The sequence below is a fragment of the Zea mays genome, chromosome 9, assembly GCF_902167145.1.
Source record: "Zea mays cultivar B73 chromosome 9, Zm-B73-REFERENCE-NAM-5.0, whole genome shotgun sequence".
Classification (NCBI taxonomy): Eukaryota; Viridiplantae; Streptophyta; class Magnoliopsida; order Poales; family Poaceae; genus Zea; species Zea mays.
The window spans coordinates 115,783,634-115,805,889 of NC_050104.1; the positions used below are offsets into that span (position 1 = coordinate 115,783,634).

General features: G+C 43.9%; 1 protein-coding gene across 2 annotated transcripts; it reads left to right on the forward strand.

Annotated features, from left to right (window-relative positions):
- Positions 1-2,070: 2,070 nt before the first annotated feature.
- On the forward strand, positions 2,071-14,178 carry LOC103638882 (molybdenum cofactor sulfurase). Of its 2 annotated transcripts, XR_002264933.3 has the most exons (23): positions 2,072-2,611; positions 2,824-2,922; positions 3,026-3,084; positions 3,465-3,625; positions 4,118-4,293; positions 4,410-4,530; positions 4,651-4,753; positions 4,835-4,880; positions 5,079-5,117; positions 5,215-5,371; positions 5,443-5,542; positions 9,402-9,518; positions 10,014-10,091; positions 10,187-10,288; positions 10,416-10,509; positions 10,601-10,711; positions 10,808-10,872; positions 11,238-11,386; positions 11,693-11,925; positions 12,674-12,804; positions 13,146-13,319; positions 13,492-13,602; positions 13,678-14,131. XR_002264933.3 is itself a non-coding variant. In XM_020544069.3 (22 exons), the coding sequence occupies exons 1-22, from the start codon at positions 2,500-2,502 to the stop codon at positions 13,789-13,791; spliced, it is 2,478 nt and encodes an 825-aa protein (XP_020399658.1). In that variant the 5' UTR covers positions 2,071-2,499; the 3' UTR covers positions 13,792-14,178. The 2 variants fall into 2 exon arrangements, 1 of the variants encoding a protein (XP_020399658.1); XM_020544069.3 differs by lacking the exon at positions 13,146-13,319 and having other exon boundaries at positions 2,071-2,611; positions 13,678-14,178.
- The last annotated feature ends 8,078 nt before the right edge of the window (positions 14,179-22,256 follow it).

Consider the following 22,256-nt stretch of genomic DNA (forward strand, 5'->3'; position numbering starts at 1 on the left):
GATTGGTGGCATGGAATGAATTACTTTCACGCATCACTAACATTCACCTAACATGAGATGTGGACGCCTTCTACTTGGACATTGTCCCCGTGAGGACAATTCTATGCAAAGTCACATTATCAAGCATTGATTAGGCGTGAGGTACCAAATTTAAATAAAAGCATGTGGAATATAAAAGCCCCACTTAAGATCAAAATCTTTTTGTAGTATCTCTCTTTTTTTGAACTGTTCATAGTTCATATGTTAGATTTTACATAGTTCTTGTCCGATCTGATCTTTGGTACTCCGGATGGTCCGGGGCAAGGGTCTGAATGGTCCGCGACATACTGGTTTTGAGATAATCTTCCTTGAAATATTTCTTGAGTACCTGATTTTATATCTTAGCAAACTAGTTAGCTCAATTTGTTGTGATGGACGTCAATTACCAAAACAAGTGTGGGAATGCTTTTTAGGCCTATTTCCCTTTCAAGATTGACATTGATTAATTCAATTCTCATAAGCCTTCCAATGTATATGATGTCTTTTTCTTGCGGTTCCCATAGGCGTTCTTAGAAAACTATATTATTTTAGCTCTCGTTTCTACTAGCAAGGTGACAAGAATAAAAGAAAATATTGCCTTGTGAGATCGAGTATCCTATGCCAACCTAAGAATCAAGGAGGCCTTCGGATCCATGATTTGAATATTAACATAGCCTTACTGAGTAAATGGTTATTTAGATTATTAACATAAGAGGGAACTTGACACCAATTTTAAAAAATAAATATTTGGGCTCGAAACCACTTGCCCAAGCGGCATGGAAATTAGAAGACTCACATTTTTTTGTTTGATGAAGATGAAGCAATACTTTTTTCGCTTTGGAACCTTCAAGACTAATAATGGATCGCATGTGATGTTCTAGGAAGATACATGGTTTGGAACAAATGCTCTAAAAGACCAATACTCTGTGTTATATAGTATAACTAGAAAGAAGCACGTAACCATTGCCGACAACATAAGCTAACATCTTTTGGAGACGAACTTTGTTTGGGTCTAGATTGGTGGCATGGAATGAATTACTTTCACGCATCACTAACATTCACCTAACATGAGATGTGGACGCCTTCTACTTGGACATTGTCCCCGTGAGGACAATTCTATGCAAAGTCACATTATCAAGCATTGATTAGGCGTGAGGTACCAAATTTAAATAAAAGCATGTGGAATATAAAAGCCCCACTTAAGATCAAAATCTTTTTGTAGTATCTTAGGAGGGGAGTGATACTAACAAATGATAATTTAGCAAGCCGCAACTGGCAAGGAAACAAAATATGTTGCTTTTGTAATGAAGAAGAGATAATTCAACACTTATTTTTTATTGTTGGTTTGCTCATATGACATGGGCTTTAATTCACATGCCCTTCACGATATCTAAACCGTTTAATGTCTCCAATTTGTTTGGTACCTGGCTTAGTGACTTTGATAGAAATATTAGAAAGATAATCTTACTTGGTGGTGCTACAACATGTTGGTCTCTTTGGTTACACATGAATGATATTGTCTTTGAAAAGGAAACTAATTCTTCTCCCTCGCAGGTTATCCATATCATTGCTCATTGGCCTCGAATATGGGCTATTTTCCAGAATGCGGAGTTGCGACCTATGGTTGTGGAGGCTACACAATACTTGATGCGTCTGACAAATGACTTTCCCACGGATACATATGTGGCGGTCTAGTCTTCAGATTGATTATTATTAGAGTATGTGAGTTATCAAGTTTATTTGTTTCAAAGTTGTGTGCTTTTTAAGTAGAGACCGAAAGAAATTTTAAAGGCTTTATCTCTAGATGTAACGTGCTTAAAGTTATTAATAAAATATTCTTTTATCAAAAAAATTATAAACTATAGTTTTGTATTGGAGCTAGAATTGGAGCAATTTTAAACACCCCTTTACTTGGGCCATAGCACAACGTATCTACGTGCCATGCTTAGGTCTGGGGGCCTACATGGCCACCTGCCACGAGTTTGGCCCAGACCGGCCCATGCAGACAGAAGCGGTGGGGCAAGAGTGTATTCGGTCTCCTCCCCACGTCATCGCTGACGCTTGCAGAAAACGGAAGCTCCCCTATGCCCTATGGCCTATGGCCGCTCCATTGACCGTGGAGGTGGTGTGGAATATTGCGTTGCTTGCGCGAGCTCTTACGCATCTTCTTCTCTTCGAGCCTTCCACAGTTCTACCTCCCGCCCGCTGGTCCCTAGCCGTCAAGAGATTCCACGCTACTGGCTTTCTTGCCCCACGCCGTATGGTTATCGTCCAGCACGAGCGGAGAAACTGAAACACGATCCCAACCAATTCAGAACCCGATTTGGTGATCACCTCCATTCTCGGTAGCACTTAATTCCAGGGACAGCAATAAGAATTGCTCCTCTCCAAGTTCTTTTGGAGCGTAATCTTATCCGTTTGGGTCGGATTGATATTTGATAACTTGATTGCCATTTGGGGAGTTGCGGGAGAGAGAGAGAGATGGGCCAGAGCAAGGCGGAGTTCTTGAAGCAGTTCGGTGGGGACTACGGTTACCCGGACGCGCCTAGGGGCATCGACGAGCTGCGGGCCGCCGAGTTCAAGCGCCTGGAAGGTGTGATTTCGCGATCTCCTAAATTCATTCCGCGACCTTCTTTTATTAGGAAGTTTGAGCTTTGTTGATGTGGCTAAGAGGAGTTATGTCAATTTTGACGACGTGACTGAGAATGTATTTCGTTAAGAGGATAATTTTAAGCTTAACATGTATAGAAGTTTGCAGCTTGCTACTTTGCTAGTTTCTAAAGATGTGTTTGTTTTGAGGAGCAGGGATGGTTTACCTGGACCATGCTGGTGCGACACTGTACTCAGAGGCACAGATGACGGATGTTGCTAGAGACCTTATGTCTAATGTCTATGGGAATCCTCGTATCCTTAAATTTGGGAGGTCTGTTCACAAGAGATTGTTCTTTCGTTGATATGCATTTCCTTTTAAAATTTATTGTGGTTGTGTTCTTTGACATGCCTTAAGATAGCCAGAACGATTCAAGCATGGCTACAATCGATGCTGTTACTTCTGTGCGGCATCAGGTACTGCATATTATAAAAAAATGGACCTATCATTTCTTATGTTTGTATTTTCCATTATGGAACTTCTTTTTTCTTTTTGAAAATCAGCTAGCACTGCAGCAGTTCGTTTAAGAAAGCCAATGCTAGTGATTGGCATCCGTTACTGATATTATGCTAACAAGTCACAACAACTATTTACATGTCTATTTCAGCATATGTTCTAAACTAGAAATACTCAATTACATATAATTGAAGTTGAAAAGGAGTATGGATATAGTTTTCATGCTTCACTCTGATCAAAAGAACTGTAAAATGGTGCTAACGTTGTACACAATTGTATGCACATGAGAGAAGTTGCAACCAGCCTTTTCTTGCTTATGATGCAAACTTTATCCTCACAGGTCCTAAAATACTTCAATGCATCTCCAAGGGACTACAAATGTATATTTACATCAGGGGCAACAGCAGCCCTAAAACTTGTTGGTGAATGTTTTCCATGGAGTAGAGACAGTTGCTATATGTACACAATGGAAAATCATAATAGTGTTCTTGGGATAAGAGAGTATCCTACCATGGTTTACAACTCTACTTATTGACTAGTTAATGTATATATCATTATGCAAGTACATGCTCCAATGATGCAATGTATCATCATTGCTTGATCTATATATATTTATACTCCGACGCCCTCAGAAATATGGCAAAATAGTTATTTTTCCTTTCTACCCCCCTTTATCAGTAGGTTCTATAAAACTCTCAAAAGGGCAGACTCAGTGCTGGAGGCTCCCACATGAGTGGTGTCTGAGAAAGGGATAAACCAAGGCAAATGCGGAGAGGCTGTTTCAAACCCGCAATATGGTGACTCAGTGAGACAACTGTCACCACTGCACTAGGCCTGCCCTTCTCTATAAAGCTCTCAAATTGATATATTTTTCATCAAAATGGGTTCTTTCATTAGCAGTCTATTTAAAAAGCTGAGAAACTCAAGCTGACAGTGCCAGAATGCACATTGGTGTAATACTGTAGATTTTGTGTACCCTTAATATATTTATAGATATGCTCTGAGCAAAGGAGCTACTGTATCAGCAGTTGATGTTGAAGAGGTTGTTGATCCATCAAAGAATCATGAGAGTGATAGTTTATTTAAGGTTTCAAAACGCTCAAACCAAAGAAGAGGTGACAATGTGCTTTTGCACAATTATCAGAATGGAAGCCTGTCAGCTATTTCAGGTTAGGAACTTATTTAGACATAATGTGTTCCTTCAGCTGCAACATCTATTCTCTTGTCTAATTGAATAGCTATTGCATTCCGGGGTGATTCACATTATTCTCTCTCTGTGGTGTAGGAAACAATTTAAATCTATTTGCATTCCCTTCAGAGTGCAATTTCTCAGGGCATAAGTTCAACCTCAGCTTGGTCAAGCTCATCAAGGAAGGAAAATTTATGGATTTCTCATCACAACAGCAGTAAGATATTTGATGCATACGGCTGTACTAGACAAGTAACTGAATTCGTCTAGCAGTTATCACCCCATTTTCCTTGGACTCCAGTAGCTTTGACATGCTTATTAAGTACATCATTTGCAGGGGCCAGTGGATGGTTCTGATAGATGCTGCAAAAGGATGTGCAACTGAACCACCAAACTTGACCCTGTATCCCGCTGATTTTGTTGTCTGTTCATTTTACAAGGTAATCCATGTGCAACCATTTTTGTTTTCAAATGCCTTGTCCTAGCATGTAACGAATTGTTATCTTTTGGCAAACTTGCAGATATTTGGCTATCCAACTGGTCTTGGTGCCTTAATTGTAAAAAATGGTAGGCAACACGCTGTTATCATGTATGATGGCATTTATTTCCTTCTATTTGGCATATTATAGGCTATAAGCTACACATCTAAATGATAAGATAAATTATGTAGCTACAACAAATTACTACATAGATGCTGGTGATCGGCTTCCCAAGCAAGGAGCAAGATCTCTAATGATTTCTTCCCTATTTTTTATTCAATGGCAGAGGCTGCTAGTTTACTGAACAAGACATACTTCAGTGGAGGTTTGCACTTAGCAATGCACTGCTTTTAAGTTTTAATGTTGGTTTCTTTGTTTGTTTTCTTATTTTTTAGTAACCTTGTGGAATACTTATGACATAGGAACGGTAGCTGCTTCAATTGCTGACATCGACTTTGTTCAGAAAAGAAAAGGCATTGAGCAAACTCTTGAGGATGGAACAATCTCATTCTTGAGCATATCTTCTCTTCGATATGGCTTTAAGATAATTGATATCCTAACTATCTCAGCTATTGCACGGTACTATCAGAGATAGGTTTTGCTCTTGTTATTCCGTTTATGATATACTTCTCATCGGAGTTCTCCTGTAGGCATACTGCATCTCTTGCTACTTATGTGAGAAACAAAATGCTGGAATTGAAGCATAGCAATGAGAAAAATGTTTGCATAATCTATGGACAAGATTTTAAGGTACTATTACCCAGTCACTTCATGCCTTCAATTTTTCTTTGACCTCTAGCTCTAGGGAATTATCACAATTAGTAGAAGAGGTTCACATCATGAAGATAATATGCACTTATCTCTTGACATTTGTTAATGGTTGAGCCTTGCGGCCAACGGAGACCCTAGAGTGCATAGCTGTGGGCAATGGGCAACTGCAGCTTGAACCCCCAGCAGCGTCCCGATGCCGTGAGGGAAAGCAGGGAGTCACGACAGAAGGAGTCACAAGAGGAAGAGGGTCTAGAAAGCTCGGCAAGATAATTTCCTTGTTTAATTAACTCAATCACAGTTTAGAGGTATTTATCCTCTCCTTACAAATTAATTTGTAAGGAGAGGATCTTTATTTTAATACGCAAGAGGAATAGGATCTGAGAAGCTCGCAAGTAATTGCCTTGCTTAATACAAGTTTGACACCTGCCATTTTGAAGAGGCCATGCCACATGTGGCTAGTGAGATTCGGTCGCGATCGCTGGCGATGGAGGTAGGAAAGCTGTGAAGACGGATGACACCCTCGAAGAAGGCGCGAGCGATCGAGCATCTGAGTACAGGTAGTTGAGGGCGATGAAGTGTGCGTACTTGGAGAAGCGGTCGACAACGGTAAGTATGATAGACTTCTTGTGGACCTTGTGGAGGCCCTCAATGAAGTCCATCGAGATATTGACTCACCTAGGACGACACGTCGAGGGGTTGTAGGAGGCTAGCTGGCTATAGGGTCTCTGCCTTGTTGCACTCAGCACTAGCATGTGAGGCAAGTGGGCATGTAGTCCTGAATGAGCGTCCGGTCGTGGGAATGTAGAAGTTTGCTCGTAGCCGCTTGAGTGTCCTCATGGTCGGTTGTATGGGCCAATGCAAGTACCTGGTGGTGTAGGTCCTCTTGTGTCGGCATAATGATGGCAAGCCATGAAAGAGGACGTCGGTCACGTGCCACAACTCCCAAAGGGTTGCATCCTAGAACTGCTAACAGAGCTGGCCTACCTCCGTGTCGTCTGTTGTTGTTGTGCAAATCTCATCGAGGAGGTGGAACAAGGGCCTCAAGATGGCGTGTATAGCCTGGCGATGTCGGCGTCGTGGTGCGAGAGGGTGTTTGTTGTCTTATTGAGGCGACCGGGGTGATACTCCATGGTGAAGTCAAAGTCGAACAACTTGTTACTAAACTGATGCTGGGGGACTATGGATAATCGCTGATCCAGAAGGAAGTTGAGGTTTTTGTGTTTGGTGTGGATGAGGAAGCGACAACCCTATAAGTACGACCGCTAGTATCGGATGGCCTGCTTGAGGTGGCGGGCGACGAATGGCTTCCTAAAGAACTCCAGGGGGTGGTTCCCTAGTTAAGGATTGGATCGAAGCTGACACCCGACGCGTCGCAGTTGACGATGATTTGTCGATCGAAGTCTAGCATCCACGGGACTAGTCCAATGGGCAGGGAGTGCTTCAGTGCTTGGTCGCCACCATGACCTCAAGTGTATAGGCAAATGAATCTTCACATAGGAGCTGTGTCAGGGGCACCACGATCATCTCGAAGTCTTGGATGAACTTCCGGTAGTAGCCGATGAGTCCCAGGAAGCCACACACGCCCTAGGCCGAGCGTGGCTTGGGCCAGGAGGAGACTACATCCACCTTGTTGTTCATGGTGACACCGTTGGTTGAGATGATGTTGTCGAGGTAGGCGACCGATGGCTCCCCGAAGGAGCATTTGGACCACTTCAATTGAGGTCGTGGATGCACAATGCGTCAAGGATGTGGTGTATGAGTTGTAGGTGCTTGGACCACAACAAGCTAGAGATAAGGATGTTGTGGAACAATACGAGCACAGACCTACGTAGGAAGGACATAGGATGTCGTTCATGAGGCCCTAGAATGTTGTTGGTGTGTTGGAGAGGTCGATGGACATGACGAGGAACTTGAAGTGGTCGTGGTGGGTGTGAAACACCGTATTATCAATATTCCTTGAGTGCATCCGTGCCTAGGGGTAGCTAGACTGTATGTCAAGTTTGTTGAAGTATCGTGTGCCATGGAGCTCGAAGTGGCCGTGGTGGGTGTGGAACACCATCCTCAATATCTTTTAGGTGTATCCCTGCCTAGGGGTAGCCAGACCGTAGGTCAAGTTTGTTGAAGTACCGTGCACGATGGAGCTTGTCCAGGCGCTCGTCAACCAATAGGATCGAGAACATGTCTTTAGACGGCAACGTCATACAGAGGCCCTTGAAGTCCAAAGTATGGCCCCAGAGTCCGGAGGAAGTCAACGCCGAGGACGAGATCGAAGCCATGGCAACAGACGGAGAAGTCCTCAAGGCTGGTGCACAGACAACATTGTGGGTCATGCCTTCATAGGGGACCTGGCCGCCATTTGGCGCTGTACGATATCGCTAGTCTAATGCGACGCATGACCCTGCACTGATGAAGTTGTGGGTCGTGTTACTATCTAGGAGCGCCAAGATGCGATGGCCGTGGATGTAGATGTGGAGGTGCACGGTGTCCTTTGGGTGGACGTTGGCGATCGCGTGGAGGGAGACAATCGGTGCGTCGAGCACCTCCTCGACAGCCACCCCAACACCTATGTTGTTGGTGACCTCATTGTCCAGGTAATCAACGGCCTTGAGGAAGAACAAGTGTTGACACTGGTGTCGCTGGACGTGTGGCTCATCGCAGTTATAGGAAAGCCCTTGCCGTGGCGCTCGACCATCTCGGTCGGGGTGGGCTAAGGGGTGCAGGCAGTGTTGGGGTAGGCGCTGCCAGCGCGCGTGGGACTCCTGAGTTCGCGTGGTGGAGGGGGCAGCACCAAGGCCGTGCGCTGAGTAGGCCAGGCTGGGCGCTGCACAGGTGCTGGAAGGGTCGCCGCGGTGTGGTGTGGTGGTGGACGGGCGTCACAGTGAGGGTGGCGAATGGGGCTTCCAAACACGCTGTCCTCCCATACCCCAACAGTCCGTAAGGGAACCCGGGCGGCATGGTGGAGGCGAAGGTGACGAATGTTGTCCCTCTTGGGTTGTCCAGCGGGCGGAGAGGGCTGCCAGCTGCTGCATGAGGTCTATCAGGGGCCTCAGGGCCTTGGCGGTGGCGTTTGTTGGCGGTGCTGGTGGCACCGGCGGCTGCTTATTGCCGTCGTCGGAACCCGCCATATCTGATACTAGATTGGAAGAGCCTTGGGACCGGCGAAGACTCCAAAATGCATAGCTGTGGGCAATGGGCGGCCAGGGCTTGAACCCCCGACGACGTGCTGGTTCCATGACATCAAGCAGGGAGTCACGAGAGAGAGAGAGAGAGAGAGAGAGAGAGAGAGAGAGAGAGAGAGAGAGAGAGAGAGAGAGAGAGAGAGAGAGAGAGAGAGAGAGAGAGAGAGAGAGAGAGAGAGAGAGAGAGAGAGAGAGAGAGAGAGAGAGAGAGAGAGAGAGAGAGAGAGAGAGAGAGAGAGAGAGAGAGAGAGAGAGAGAGAGAGAGAGAGAGAGAGAGAGAGAGAGAGAGAGAGAGAGAGAGAGAGAGAGAGAGAGAGAGAGAGAGAGAGAGAGAGAGAGAGAGAGAGAGAGAGAGAGAGAGAGAGAGAGAGAGAGAGAGAGAGAGAGGGTCACGAGAGGAAGAGGGATTGGGAAGCCTGACAAGATAATTGCCTTGCTTAATTAATTGCATCACAACTTAGAGGATTTATCCTCTCCTAACAGATCAATCAAGATCCTATTTATATAGGAAAAAATAGGAAATAATGTAAAGGAAATAAATCCTGGGCCCCTTGCTGCTGCCATGCACCTAGCCATGGGTGCGTTTCCGGCGCGCATACGCGATGCCAGTCATAAGAGTTAATTTGCGATATAAGTATTTCTATTGACTTATTTTGTAGGCAAATTATCTGAAAATGGGTCCTTCAATCACATTCAATTTGAAAAGAGAAGATGGCACATGGTTTGGATATCGTGAGGTGGAGAAGCTTGCCTCATTGTCAGGAATTCATTTGCGTGTAAGGGTCTCTTCTTTAGCATGTTTTGTGTAGTGCTTACGATGATCTATTTTCTTATTGGTACTTCTTTATTCATTTATTGGACTCAGTAGAGTAATCATTTCACTCAGCATCATCATTTCTAGATTTGTGAACAAATACTATGGTGTACAAAATATAGACCAATCTAGGAGGAACTAGGTTGCATTTTATTAAGAAGAAAATAGGCTTCCTAAATTCGCCTCAACGAGGACTTGAACCTCATTGGTCTGGGGCTCTGGGCATATATCTATACCCTTGACCACCTAAGCTAGCTCAGCTTCCTCTGTGGTGTGCATGTGTTGCGCAAACCCTTTATGACAATTCGAGTTGGGTGGGTGTATACACATGAAGTATCGTACATTTGGGTTGTGTCCAACTCACTTCAGCTGATAATCATATGAGATCAGTAATTTCTCCAGTTAAGACTATTTTGAGTGCTTATGTCGGCTGAATTAGTTCATTTACGTTTTGCAGACGGGCTGCTTCTGTAACCCTGGTGCATGTGCTAAGTATGTTGGTTTGTCACACTCAGATCTAGTTTCCAATTTTGAGGTACACAATGCAACCTTATATGCTCAGTACAATAACAATAGTAATGATATACCTTACATTTTTGCATCTAAGAAAATGTGTTGCCTACATGTCAGGCTGGGCATGTTTGTTGGGATGATAATGACGTAATAAATGGAAAACCAACTGGTGCTGTGAGGATATCATTTGGCTATATGTCCACATACGAAGATGCAGAGGTCTGATTTTTTTCCACTACTTATTTTTAAGGCCAAACCTACAATTCTTCTGACTTGCCAATTATGTGCAAGATCACCTCCAACCTGTTATCACTCATCTCATTACTCTTTGTTTATTTTCCAATAGGAATTTCTTAAGTTCCTGCAGTCATCTTTTGTGTCCAAACCTGCAGAATTGAACAATGGCTACATGGTGAATATGAATACTCTTAGTTTAGTAGGTAATGTTACTTTATTACAATATGAAAACAGTGATAATTTTTTTGTCCTTTTGATTCATTTTTAAGTTTCGATTCATATGGTTTATTGCAGATGATTGGTGCCAGCAAGCTATTTCAGATATTCGGTTAAAATCCATAACTATCTACCCTGTGAAATCTTGCCAAGGATTTAGTGTGCAGAGCTGGCCACTGACAACTGGTGGTATGCATAAATTTGGGACCTTCAGGAGTTCATTTTTTCCATTTGTAGCTTTGGCTACAGAATTGCAGTGTCATTATATTTGTGATTTTTACCTAGGTTTAAAATATGATAGAGAATGGCTTCTCCAAGGATCAGGGGGTGAAGTTTTGACGCAAAAAAAGGTAACTGTGTTTTTTTTTCTTTATGTGTTAAACTTGTATAATCTGGGTGTCTGTTTGGTGTTCCAAAAAATATAGAATCATAATTGCCAATGCAAAATGAGTGCATGATTTGCAACCATCCACTATTTTTTTGGTAGTTGTATTGGAATAGTAGGAAAATGGGTGTTGTTTGCGAAGGGAGTTTGCTTTTCTAATATATTTTAAATGCCTTTATTGAATTCTTTCTGGCGGAACGTCTAACATAATATAGACATTTACAGGACAAATGATATTCCTTAACAATTCATAAATAGAGTTTCGCAAAAAAAATTCTCAAATTTGTATGCTTCAAACGTTCTAATCTTAGGCGATTTTCATATATTCAGGTTCCCGAATTGAGCTCTATCTGCACATTGATTGACCTGAAGCTTGGGAAACTCTTCTTAGAATCGCCAAAATGCAAGGATAAATTGCAAATCTCTCTTCTAAAGAATCTGACTCATCTGAGTGCAGAAGTAGATGTATATGGTCAAAGGTATGGTTGTATAATTGTGTGCATTTTCACCTCTTCTATGACAATAGAAGTTTTCACATTCATCTGTTCTGCCATCTTTTTTTTTACCCTATTCCTCATGTTGTCCTGTTAGTATTTTTACTGAAAGGAAGTCAATAAATAGTAGTGGGTGTGGATCTCGGGGTTCATTGTTCCTACACCAATTAGCATCTGGTTTATTTAGTCCGATTTTGTTTGGTGATATTGTACATAGTCTGGTTTTACGGAAAGCTTCAGCTTTATTGTGATAACAAATTAACAATGACAAGTTTGGGCAAATTGTTTCAGGTATGAGGTCCAAAGTTATGGTGAGAATGTAAACTCTTGGTTCAGTGAAGCTATTGGACGTCCTTGTACCTTTATGAGATGCTCAAGTTCCAAGTATCGTTCCTGCGTAACTAACGGCAATAGAGATCACCTCTGTAGAGATACTCGAAGCAAACTTAGTTTTGTGAATGAAGGACAGCTGCTTCTTGTTTCTGAAGAAAGTACATCTGATCTCAACAGCCGGTTAAGTTTAAGTATGCAGTTTTTGTTCCCCCTTTTCCATCAAAAAGAAAATTGATTCCTCTTTTGTGTTCTCTGTTTCACTGCAATAGGGCCAAAATACCTGTGATAATCCATTACTTGCAGAACCAACCATTGTTTTCAAGTCAGACGACTTGCTGGTCGTTCTGGCTAACCGACTTGGTCGATTAATCACGAGTAGTCTGACGACTTGAGCAATTAATCGTGATTGGTCCAAACTGACTTGGACGGTTAATTGCGACTAATGCGAAAGAGCCTCTAGCTGAGTTGGTTAGGTGGTCTGAGTAGCACTCTTCAAGTCCTAAGTTCGAATCCCAGTGGGAGCGAATTTCAGGTTAAGGTTAAAAAATGTCACTCGCTGGTTTCCCTGGTTGTGTGCACATGAGATGGACTGACCTATAGGGGACGGATCCTCGTGTAGGGGCTGGGAGGGCTTAAAGCACGAGTAAAAGATCTGACTTATAGGGGGCGGACCCTTATGCTGCACGATGGGCTAGCTTTCGTGACCTTTATTGGTCGGGGCTCCGATTGAGCTTCTTAATAAAATACCGTGGGAGCGGTCTTTCTCCTACCGGCCCGAGTTAATCGCAATTAATCAGACGACTTGAAGACTTGAAAACAGTGGAACCAACCAATATATCTAGATCGCTTGACACTAACAGTAGATACTGTGTAGTTTGCACATATTTTTTTTGGATAACCTTGTCATGATAACTCACTTTGTAGTTACACATGTGCCAGGTAATGGAAATGGTAAACAACAGGTGTTTGCTGATGCAATGAGATTTCGTCCAAATATTGTTGTCTCTGGGTCCACACCATACAACGAGGACAACTGGAAAAGGCTTCACATTGGGGATGCCTATTTTACTGTAAGTGCCTTTTCTCGTTCAGATCATTTGTCAGAGGAAACTTTGATCAATTGTATGATAATTAGTTAAGTGCCTTTGCCATACTAAGGCGACCGTTAAATATTAAAGCAAAATTGGCTGCTGGACACATTTACACCCCGTTGTTCTCTATATAATTCATACTTGTTTCTCGAACCACTGTACAAGTCATACTGATTTGCTACTTCCTTCAATTCAAAATACTTGTTTTAGAGTTGTCCACGAAGGTTGAAAAAATGGATCAAATGATCTTTGCTAGCTTCATTTATGCTTAATTGGAAAGATAGGTTCATTTATCTGTGAGAGTGATATCATTTATTTAGCATGGGCAAGAAAGGAAGAAAAGAGCGAAAGGTGCATTGAAGTTCTAGGATGACATGTATTTGGAAAGCGATTTAGAATGCTAAAACAAGAGAGTGTATCCTCGACCACATGTGGGAAGAAGCCCCCTGGTCGTCATTGAAATAAGAAGAGAGGGAGCGTATCACACTTCACAGGTTAAAATAAATAGCATTTCAGACATTTCGCTATCTGTCTTGGTAAATGATTATGCCCAAGTGCTAATTTTGCCAATAATAAAACCCTAAAACAAATACCATTTCTGGCATATTTTGCTTATTTGCTAATTGCTGAATACTTGTCTTATTTTCGGGAATGGTCTATATGCAGTCCATGGGAGGATGCAACCGTTGTCAGATGATCAACCTATATCAGAGCTCAGGGCAGGTGATCAAGTCAAAGGAACCGCTGGCAACTTTAGCATCGTATAGACGAAAACATGTGAGTTCATGTGCTATGTCTTGCTTCATCTTTGCTTTTCTGATCTTATAACTAAGGAATTTCATATGTGGATAGGGAAAGATTTTGTTTGGCGTCCTGTTGAACTATGAAGATGACATGGAGGGAGAAGATGATGCCATTGTAGAGAGATGGCTCAAAGTGGGGCAAGAGGTGTACCCTTCAACATAATAATGACTTCCATACATGTGTACCAAACGAAATGGTCTCTAGCCGAGTTGGTTAGGTGATCTAAGTAACACTTCTCAGGTCCCGAGTTCGACTATCCGTGGGAACGAATTTCAGGCTCATGCGTACCCAGAAGTTTCGCTAGGCTGACGGGTAACAATTGCTACAATACGTGAAAAGTAGACTTTCTCAATACACCATGTATGTAATAATTTTCTTTTCACATATGTACGTAATAGGGCAGGCCTCATGTAGTGGTGAGAATTGTCTCACTGAGTCATGTTGTTACATAAGAGGTTGATGCATGTATTCAGACACAAATATAGAAAACAAAGATACCACATACGGGAAAGGAAAACAAATTCTAAGCTCAAAATGGTTCAGATTTAACAGTTCTTCGGTAATAATCTTTGACTAGTCTAGACACTGTACACCTGCCGCAGGCCTGCACCCGCACGTGTTGAACTAGATTCATAATATAGTTCGAGAATATAGTTCGAGAATTGAGCTTATAGCAACTAGTAAGAGCCAGAAAGGACACTTAGTCCAAGCATCTAAGCTTGCTCAGCAGTACTTAACTGATGGCATTTCACTCATGTCAGTGCTGGTGCGATCATAGAGTGATCTACAAATCAGTGTCCTTGTGAGCAGTGAGGCAAGAATGCTGCATTACCAAGAGCTCACGAAAGGTCACCCGGGGACAGTAACTCATATTTTGGTACTATCTACGTTCTAGAATACACTTTTTATTTTAAACTAAACGGCGATAAATAAAAAAGAACGGAAGGAGTATCATTCAGCAGTTAATGATCGTCATAACTATACCATTTATGGTTTACACACAGCATCATAGCCCAGCAGGAACTATGCCATATGTACACAACAATAGACTCATCACAGTTGAGGATCACCCTGATTTTACCATGAGAATAAGTAGCATGGAGCCATGGTGCACGAACAAAAAGTGGGGGATAAACCAGTTAGTTTTAGGCTAAGTGCATGATGACACACAAGGGTGGTTTGATGAATGCACGTAAAAAAGCAAAAGCAAAAGACCTTGGAGGGCAACGGTCGTCATCACAGATAACACCTTCACAGCAGCCTTTGTTCAAATGGCTTGGTGTGCCAATTGACGCTTACATCCTAACAAGAGTCACATTTAGATCAAAAGCACATATAACCATATGTTAAAAAAAGGAAGCATTAAATAGTGACAACTGACAAATAAGTACCTCTTGTATCTGGTGGTTGTGCTGGGAATACCATTGCCATCCCATGCCTTGGGCAACCAAGGCATAGGGTGATCAGTATCCAAGTTCAGATCAGAAAACATGAAGACAGGCTTCTCAGTTAGAAAGCTGCAGTCATCAATTCATCATACGATTGACCCCCTACTGGACACTTAACATTATTGGACCGAAAACCCTAACCTTAATTAGGATTAGGTGTTATATATATAACAGAGATGTTGGACACAAAGCCTCATTATACTAAATACGTAGCCCATATCACGGGATACACAATAATTCTAATACCCCTGCAGTTAAAACTCTAGCCACGTGAGATGTTGAGACTGTACTGAAACTCCTCGAACACCAACGTAGGAAGACCTTTGGTGAAGATGTCGGCAAACTGAGAAGTGGTCGGGACATGAAGAACCCGTACATCTCCGACAGCAAACCGCACGCAAACGAAGTGAAAGTTGAGCTCGACATGTTTCGTGCGCTGATGCTGGACGGGGTTGGTGGAGAGGTACATCGTGTTGACGTTGTCACAGTAGACAAGGGTGCTTCATGTGAGCGGGCTGTGTAGCTCCTGGAGCAGCTGATGAAGCCATGCCACCTCGGTGACACCGTTGGCTATAGCACGGTACTCGACCCGGCGCTGGAGCAGGAGACGACGGTTGCTTCTTCGAACACCAGAATACGAGACTGTCGCCAAGGAAGTCGGTAAAACCAGAAGTGGACCAACGGGTGTCGAGACAACCACCCTAATTGGCATCGGTGTAGACAACAAGGTCAGTGGTTGTAGATCGGCGGAGGAGAATGCCGAAGTTAGGGGTGCCGTGGAGGTACCGAAGAATCTGCTTCATAGCGGCGAGATGTGGCTCCTGTGGGGCGTGCATATGGAGGCAAACCTCCTGGATGGTGTAGGCGACGCCAGGGCATGTGAAGACGAGGTACTGCAGAGCCTCGACAAGACTCCAATAGCTGGTCGAATCAGCCACCAGAGAGCCGACATTAGTGGAGACCTTGTCCTGAGTGTCCACCAGAGTCGAGCATGGCTTCAGTCAGCCATGCCAGCGCGCTCAAGGATGTAGACGATGTACTGGTGCTGGTGGAGGAACAAGCCCTGAGGCCTACGCTCGATGGTGATCCCCAGAAAATGGTGCAGCTCAACGAGGCCCTTCATGGCAAACTCCTGCTGGAGAGATGAGATGATGCGCTACAGGAGGTCAAGGGAGGAGGCCGTGAAAATAATGTCGTCGACGTAGAGGAGGAGGTATGCAGTATCCATGCCACAATGGAAGACGAACAAGGAGGTGTCCGCCTTGGCCTCGACAAATCCCTGTGAAAGCAGGAAGGTGGCGAAGTGACTGTACGAGTCTGAATACAAGGCCTTTGTATAGCAAATTGTCTTTGTATGCAGGATTTCTTAAGATGCGAGACTCGATACGAGGTCAGGGCGGATGTGGTGGTTACCACGAGCTATAAGAAGCTCGTCGTGGACATTCACTATGAGGCACAAATCCAGGCCATCATCACTTACCACAGCTCCGTCCTTGTGGAGAAGGTGAGCAAGCATGACGCCCGAACCATGTCGTTGACTCGAGATCAGTACTTGCAGGTAAATACAGAATTTTAATATTGGTATTAAATTTGCTTAGTTTTATCTTCTGATGATGCAAGGTCCCTCACACCACTAAGGTAGTCGCAACCTCGACAAATATGCAGAAGCATGGGTACACGCTCTTTTTTATTTAGGTATATAACTTTCTATTAGACATGATTTCTAACCATCTCGTTGGTTTTCTCGCAATTGGCGTCACATGGTGGTCAGCCTTGCTCCATCTTCTCGACGTATGCTATGGCTCACATGGGCAAGGCGACGTCCGACGTCACCTACAACCTAGAGGACGGACCCGAGACGTATAGCAACCCCACCGTCTACAGCCGCCTCAGTGAGTACACTGCCAGGGCATAGGAGGTCCATGGGCCAGATTACGATCCAAGGACCAAGGACATCGACAGAGATGTCCTCATGAGGGTCGGAGGAGGCAAGAGGCATGGGAGGTACTGTCGACGGGGCAATCGACTCATCGTCCACTCTCACTCTGTCTTAGGTGTGAGTAAGGAGTACAAGCGTGAGCCTAGCCATACGACCTCGGCAGGACAGCTCACATCATCGGATACAACTCTATGTTAGTGCTTCTGTAACCTGTCATCCATTGAGTTATGTAACTTCTCTTTGAGTTATTATAACATTAGGGTGAAATATTACAGGCCTAGCTAGAAGAAGAGAGGAGGGAACAGATAGAGATGGAGACGAGGATGAGAGCAGAGCGGGTGGCTTGCTTAGCAGATAAGCAGAGGATGGCGGAGATGTTCCAGTACATGCACAACCTTCACGCCGCACAGGGTTTTGCTCCACCACCTCTGTTGTTCCCTCTAGCTGACCTTGCTCAGTTCCATACTCCTGTGAGTATCAAAATTCTAGTCCTACATGATATATATTCATCTGATATAACACATGCAATATCTTCTCTATGTAGGGACAATCTGCGGCATCCAACAACCCTCATGGATCACCCAGCCCATCGCCGAACTAGTCTAGCCACCCACCTCGCTGATGTTCTTCTAAACTTAGTCGTGAGACATGTTTATGGCATATATTGGATGTTTGTTGACTCATTTATGTGAGTACTTGTTAGTGTTGTGAACTATTTTGTGATACTTGTGACTTTGTGATCTTTGTGAAGAAACATGTGACCTTTGTGAGCTATCGTGTGTTTGATGTATGTGATGATTTTGTGATATCTGAGATGTATATATGATGATTACGTGATATATCTTTTGTTTTTTTGGATGGAATAACAAAAACAAATAAAAAGGGGTATTCTAGTCACTTTGTCGAGTACAACACTCGACAAAGAGGTACTTTGCCGAGTGTCATGACCATAGCACTCGACAAAGAAGGCAGACCTGTGAATTGGTAAAGCTTCTTTTGCCGAGTGTTGTGACCGGGGCACTCGACAAACAAGCAACCTTTGCTGAGTGCCACCTAATGCACTCGGCAAAGGAACATGTACTTGGCAAAGAAGTCGTTGCCGATGTACAGTTCACCGAGACTTCTTTGCTGAGTGTCACACTCGGCAAAGTGTTTGCCGAGTGTTTTTGAGGTTTTGTCGAGTCGGCAAAGCAGCTATGTCCAGTAGTGATAAAACATAAAATGTACAAATAACCAAATCGTAAAGCACATCCGAACCAGAGAAATATAATCACTACCAGAATTGGGCGCTTTGTCGAGTGCCTGAAGCACTCGGCAAACCCTGAAAAACACTCGGCAAAGATGGCTCGGTGAACAGTATATCGGCAGCGGCTTCTTCGTCAAGTACTTTTTATCAGGCACTCGACAAAGACTTTGACGAGTGTCACTCGGTACTCGATAAAGAAAAGCCACCATCACGGCGCCTGGTGATGGAGTCGACATCTTTGCTGAGTGTTCTAGGTGACACTCGGCAAAGAGATTACCTCTTTGTCGAGTGCCCATCAGCCTCCACTCGACAAAGGGTGCACCAGTGGGGCCCTTTGTCAGTTTCTTTGCCGAGTGTCAGGGTCATATCACTCGGCAAAGAAGCTTTATGATAGTCGCCTAGAGGGGGGGGGTGAATAGGGCGAAACTGAAATTCTCAAAAATAATCACAACTACAAGCCGGGTTAGCGTTAGAAATATAATCGAGCCCGCGAGAGAGGGCGCAAAACAAATTGCAAGCGAATAATAAAGTGAGACACGCGGATTTGTTTTACCGAGGTTCGGTTCTCTCAAACCTACTCCCCGTTGAGGAGGCCACAAAGGCCGGGTCTCTTTCAACCCTTCCCTCTCTCAAACGGTCCCTTGGACCGAGTGAGCTTCTCTTCTCAAATCACTTGGGAATCAAGCTTCCCGCAAGGGCCACCACACGATTGGTGCCTCTTGCCTCAATTACAAGTGAGTGTTTGATCACAAGAAAGAATGCGAAAGAAAAGAAGCGATCCAAGCGCAAGAGCTCAAATGAACACTGCAAATCACTCTCTCTAATCACTAATGCTTTGTGTGGAGTTGGGAGAGGATTTGATCTCTTTTGGTGTGCTTTGCAATGAATGCTAGCTCTTGTATAGTGGTTGGAAGCTGGAAAACTTGGATGCAATGAATGGTGGGGTGGTTGGGGTATTTATAGCTCCAACCACCAAACTTGACCGTTGGTGGAGGCTGTCTGTCGATGGCGCACCGGACAGTCCGGTGCACACCGGACATGTCCGGTGCCCCAGCCACGTCACCAGTGCCGTTGGAATCTGACCGTTGGAGTTCTGACTTCTGGGCCCGCCTCGATGTCCGGTGGCGCACCGGACATGAACTGTTCAGTGTCCGGTGCGCCGGTATGGGCGCACCTGCCTTCTGCGCGCGCTGCGCGCGCATTTAATGCATTGCAGGTAGCCGTTGGCGCGAAGTAGCCGTTGCTCCGAGGATGCACCGGACAGTCCGGTGCACACCGGACATGTCCGGTGAATTATAGCGGAGCAGCCTTCGTGAAATCCCGAGGCTGGCGAGTTCCAGAGCAGCGTCTTCGTTGGAGCACCGGACAGTCCGGTGAATTATAGCGCGCTGGCTCTGGATTTTCCCGAAGGTGACGAGTTGGAATTGGAGTCCTCTGGTGCACCGGACACTGTCCGGTGGTGCACCAGACAGTCCGGTGCGCCAGACCAGAGGAGCCTTCGGTTGCTCTTTTGCTCTTTTGTTGAACTCAATACTTGGTCTTTTTATTGGCTAAGTGTGAACCTTTTGCACCTGTATAACTTATACACTAGAATAAACTAGTTAGTCCAAAGATTTGTGTTGGGCAATTCAACCACCAAAATTATATAGGAACTAGGTGTAAGCCTAATTCCCTTTCAATCTCCCCCTTTTTGGTGATTGATGCCAACACAAACCAAAGCAAATATTGAAGTGCATAATTGAACTAGTTTGCATAATATAAGTGCAAAGGTTGCTTGGAATTGAGCCAATATAAATACTTACAAGATATGCATGGATTGTTTCTTCATTTTTAACATTTTGGACCACGCTTGCACCACATGTTTTGTTTTTGCAAAAATCTTTTGTAAATCTTTTCAAAGTTCTTTTGCAAATAGTCAAGGATAAATGAATAAGAGTTTGCAAAGCATTTTCAAGTTTTGAAATTTTCTCCCCCTGTTTCAAATACTTTTCCTTTGACTAAACAAAACTCCCCCTAAATGAAATCATCCTCTTAGTGTTCAAGAAGGTTTTGATGATTCAAATTGAAATACTACTTTCTCCCCCTTTTGAACTCAATAAGATACCAATTGAAAAATACTCTTGGAAAACACTAAGTTTTTGAAATTGGTGGTGGTGCGGTCCTTTTGCTTTGGGCTAATACTTTCTCCCCCTTTGGCATGAATCGCCAAAAACGGAGTCATTAGAGCCCTTCAAATTACTTTCCCTTCCTTTGGTCATAACTAAAAGAGTGAAGATTATACCAAAAATGGAGAGATGATGCGGAGCGTCGGCGAAGGATGAGTAGTAGAGTGGAGTGGAAGCCTTTGTCTCCGCCGAAGACTCCAATTCCCTTTCAATATACCTATGACTTGGTTTGAAATACACTTGAAAACACATTAGTCATAGCATATATATAAAAGAGACATGATCAAAGGTATACTTATGAACTATGTGTGCAAATTAACAAAAGAAGTTCCTAGAATCAAGAATATTGAGCTCATGCCTAAGTTTGGTAAAAGTTTGTTCGTCAAGAGGCTTGGTAAAGATATCGGCTAATTGATCTTTAGTGTTAATGTATGAAATCTCGATATCCCCCTTTTGTTGGTGATCCCGAAGAAAATGATACCGAATGGCTATGTGCTTAGTGCGGCTATGCTCGACGGGATTGTCGGCCATTTTGATTGCACTCTCATTATCACATAGCAAAGGGACTTTGGTTAATTTGTAACCGTAGTCCCGCAGGGTTTGCCTCATCCAAAGCAATTGCGCGCAATAATGACCTGCGGCAATGTACTCGGCTTCGGCGGTTGAAAGAGCAACCGAATTTTGCTTCTTTGAAGCCCAAGACACCAAGGATCTTCCCAAGAACTGGCAAGTCCCCGATGTGCTCTTTCTATTAATCTTACACCCCGCCCAATCGGCATCCGAATAACCAATTAAATCAAAAGTGGATCCCCGAGGGTACCAAAGCCCAAACTTAGGAGTATAAGCCAAATATCTCAAGATTCGTTTTACGGCCGTAAGGTGGGATTCCTTAGGGTCGGATTGGAATCTTGCACACATGCATACGGAAAGCATAATATCTGGTCGAGATGCACATAAATAGAGTAAAGAACCTATCATCGACCGGTATACCTTTTGATCCACGGACTTACCTCCCGTGTCGAGGTCGAGATGCCCATTTGTTCCCATGGGTGTCTTGATGGGCTTGGCATCCTTCATTCCAAACTTGTTTAGAATGTCTTGAGTATACTTTGTTTGGCTAATGAAGGAGCCCTCTTGGAGTTGCTTCACTTGAAATCCTAAGAAGTACTTCAACTCCCCCATCATAGACATCTCGAACTTTTGTGTCATGATCCTACTAATCTCTTCACATGTAGATTCGTTAGTAGACCCAAATATAATATCATCAACATAAATTTGGCATACAAACAAATCATTCTCAAGTGTTTTGGTAAATAGCGTAGGATCGGCCTTTCCGACTTTGAAGCCATTAGCAATAAGGAAATCTCTAAGGCATTCATACCATGCTCTTGGGGCTTGCTTGAGCCCATAAAGCGCCTTAGAGAGCCTATAGACATGGTTAGGATACTCACTGTCTTCAAAGCCGGGAGGTTGCTCAACATAGACCTCCTCCTTGATTGGTCCGTTGAGGAAGGCACTCTTCATGTCCATTTGATAAAGCTTGAATCCATGGTAAGTAGCATAGGCTAATAATATACGAATTGACTCAAGCCTAGCTACGGGTGCATAGGTTTCACCAAAATCCAAACCTTCGACTTGTGAATACCCCTTGGCCACGAGTCGAGCTTTGTTCCTTGTCACCACACCATGCTCGTCTTGTTTGTTGCGGAAGACCCACTTGGTTCCTACAACATTTTGGTTAGGACGTAGAACTAAATGCCATACCTCGTTCCTCGTGAAGTTGTTGAGCTCCTCTTGCATCGCCATCACCCAATCCGAATCTTGAAGTG

Excerpts from the sequence above, each read along its gene's own strand:
- LOC103638882 (XM_020544069.3), top strand. The coding sequence starts at position 2,500 with ATGGGCCAGAGCAAGGCGGAGTTCTTGAAGCAGTTCGGTGGGGACTAC. Across the intron at positions 4,754-4,834 it reads TTGTCTGTTCATTTTACAAG|ATATTTGGCTATCCAACTGG; the intron begins GTAATCCATGTG and ends GCAAACTTGCAG. Across the intron at positions 10,092-10,186 it reads ATCTAGTTTCCAATTTTGAG|GCTGGGCATGTTTGTTGGGA; the intron begins GTACACAATGCA and ends CCTACATGTCAG.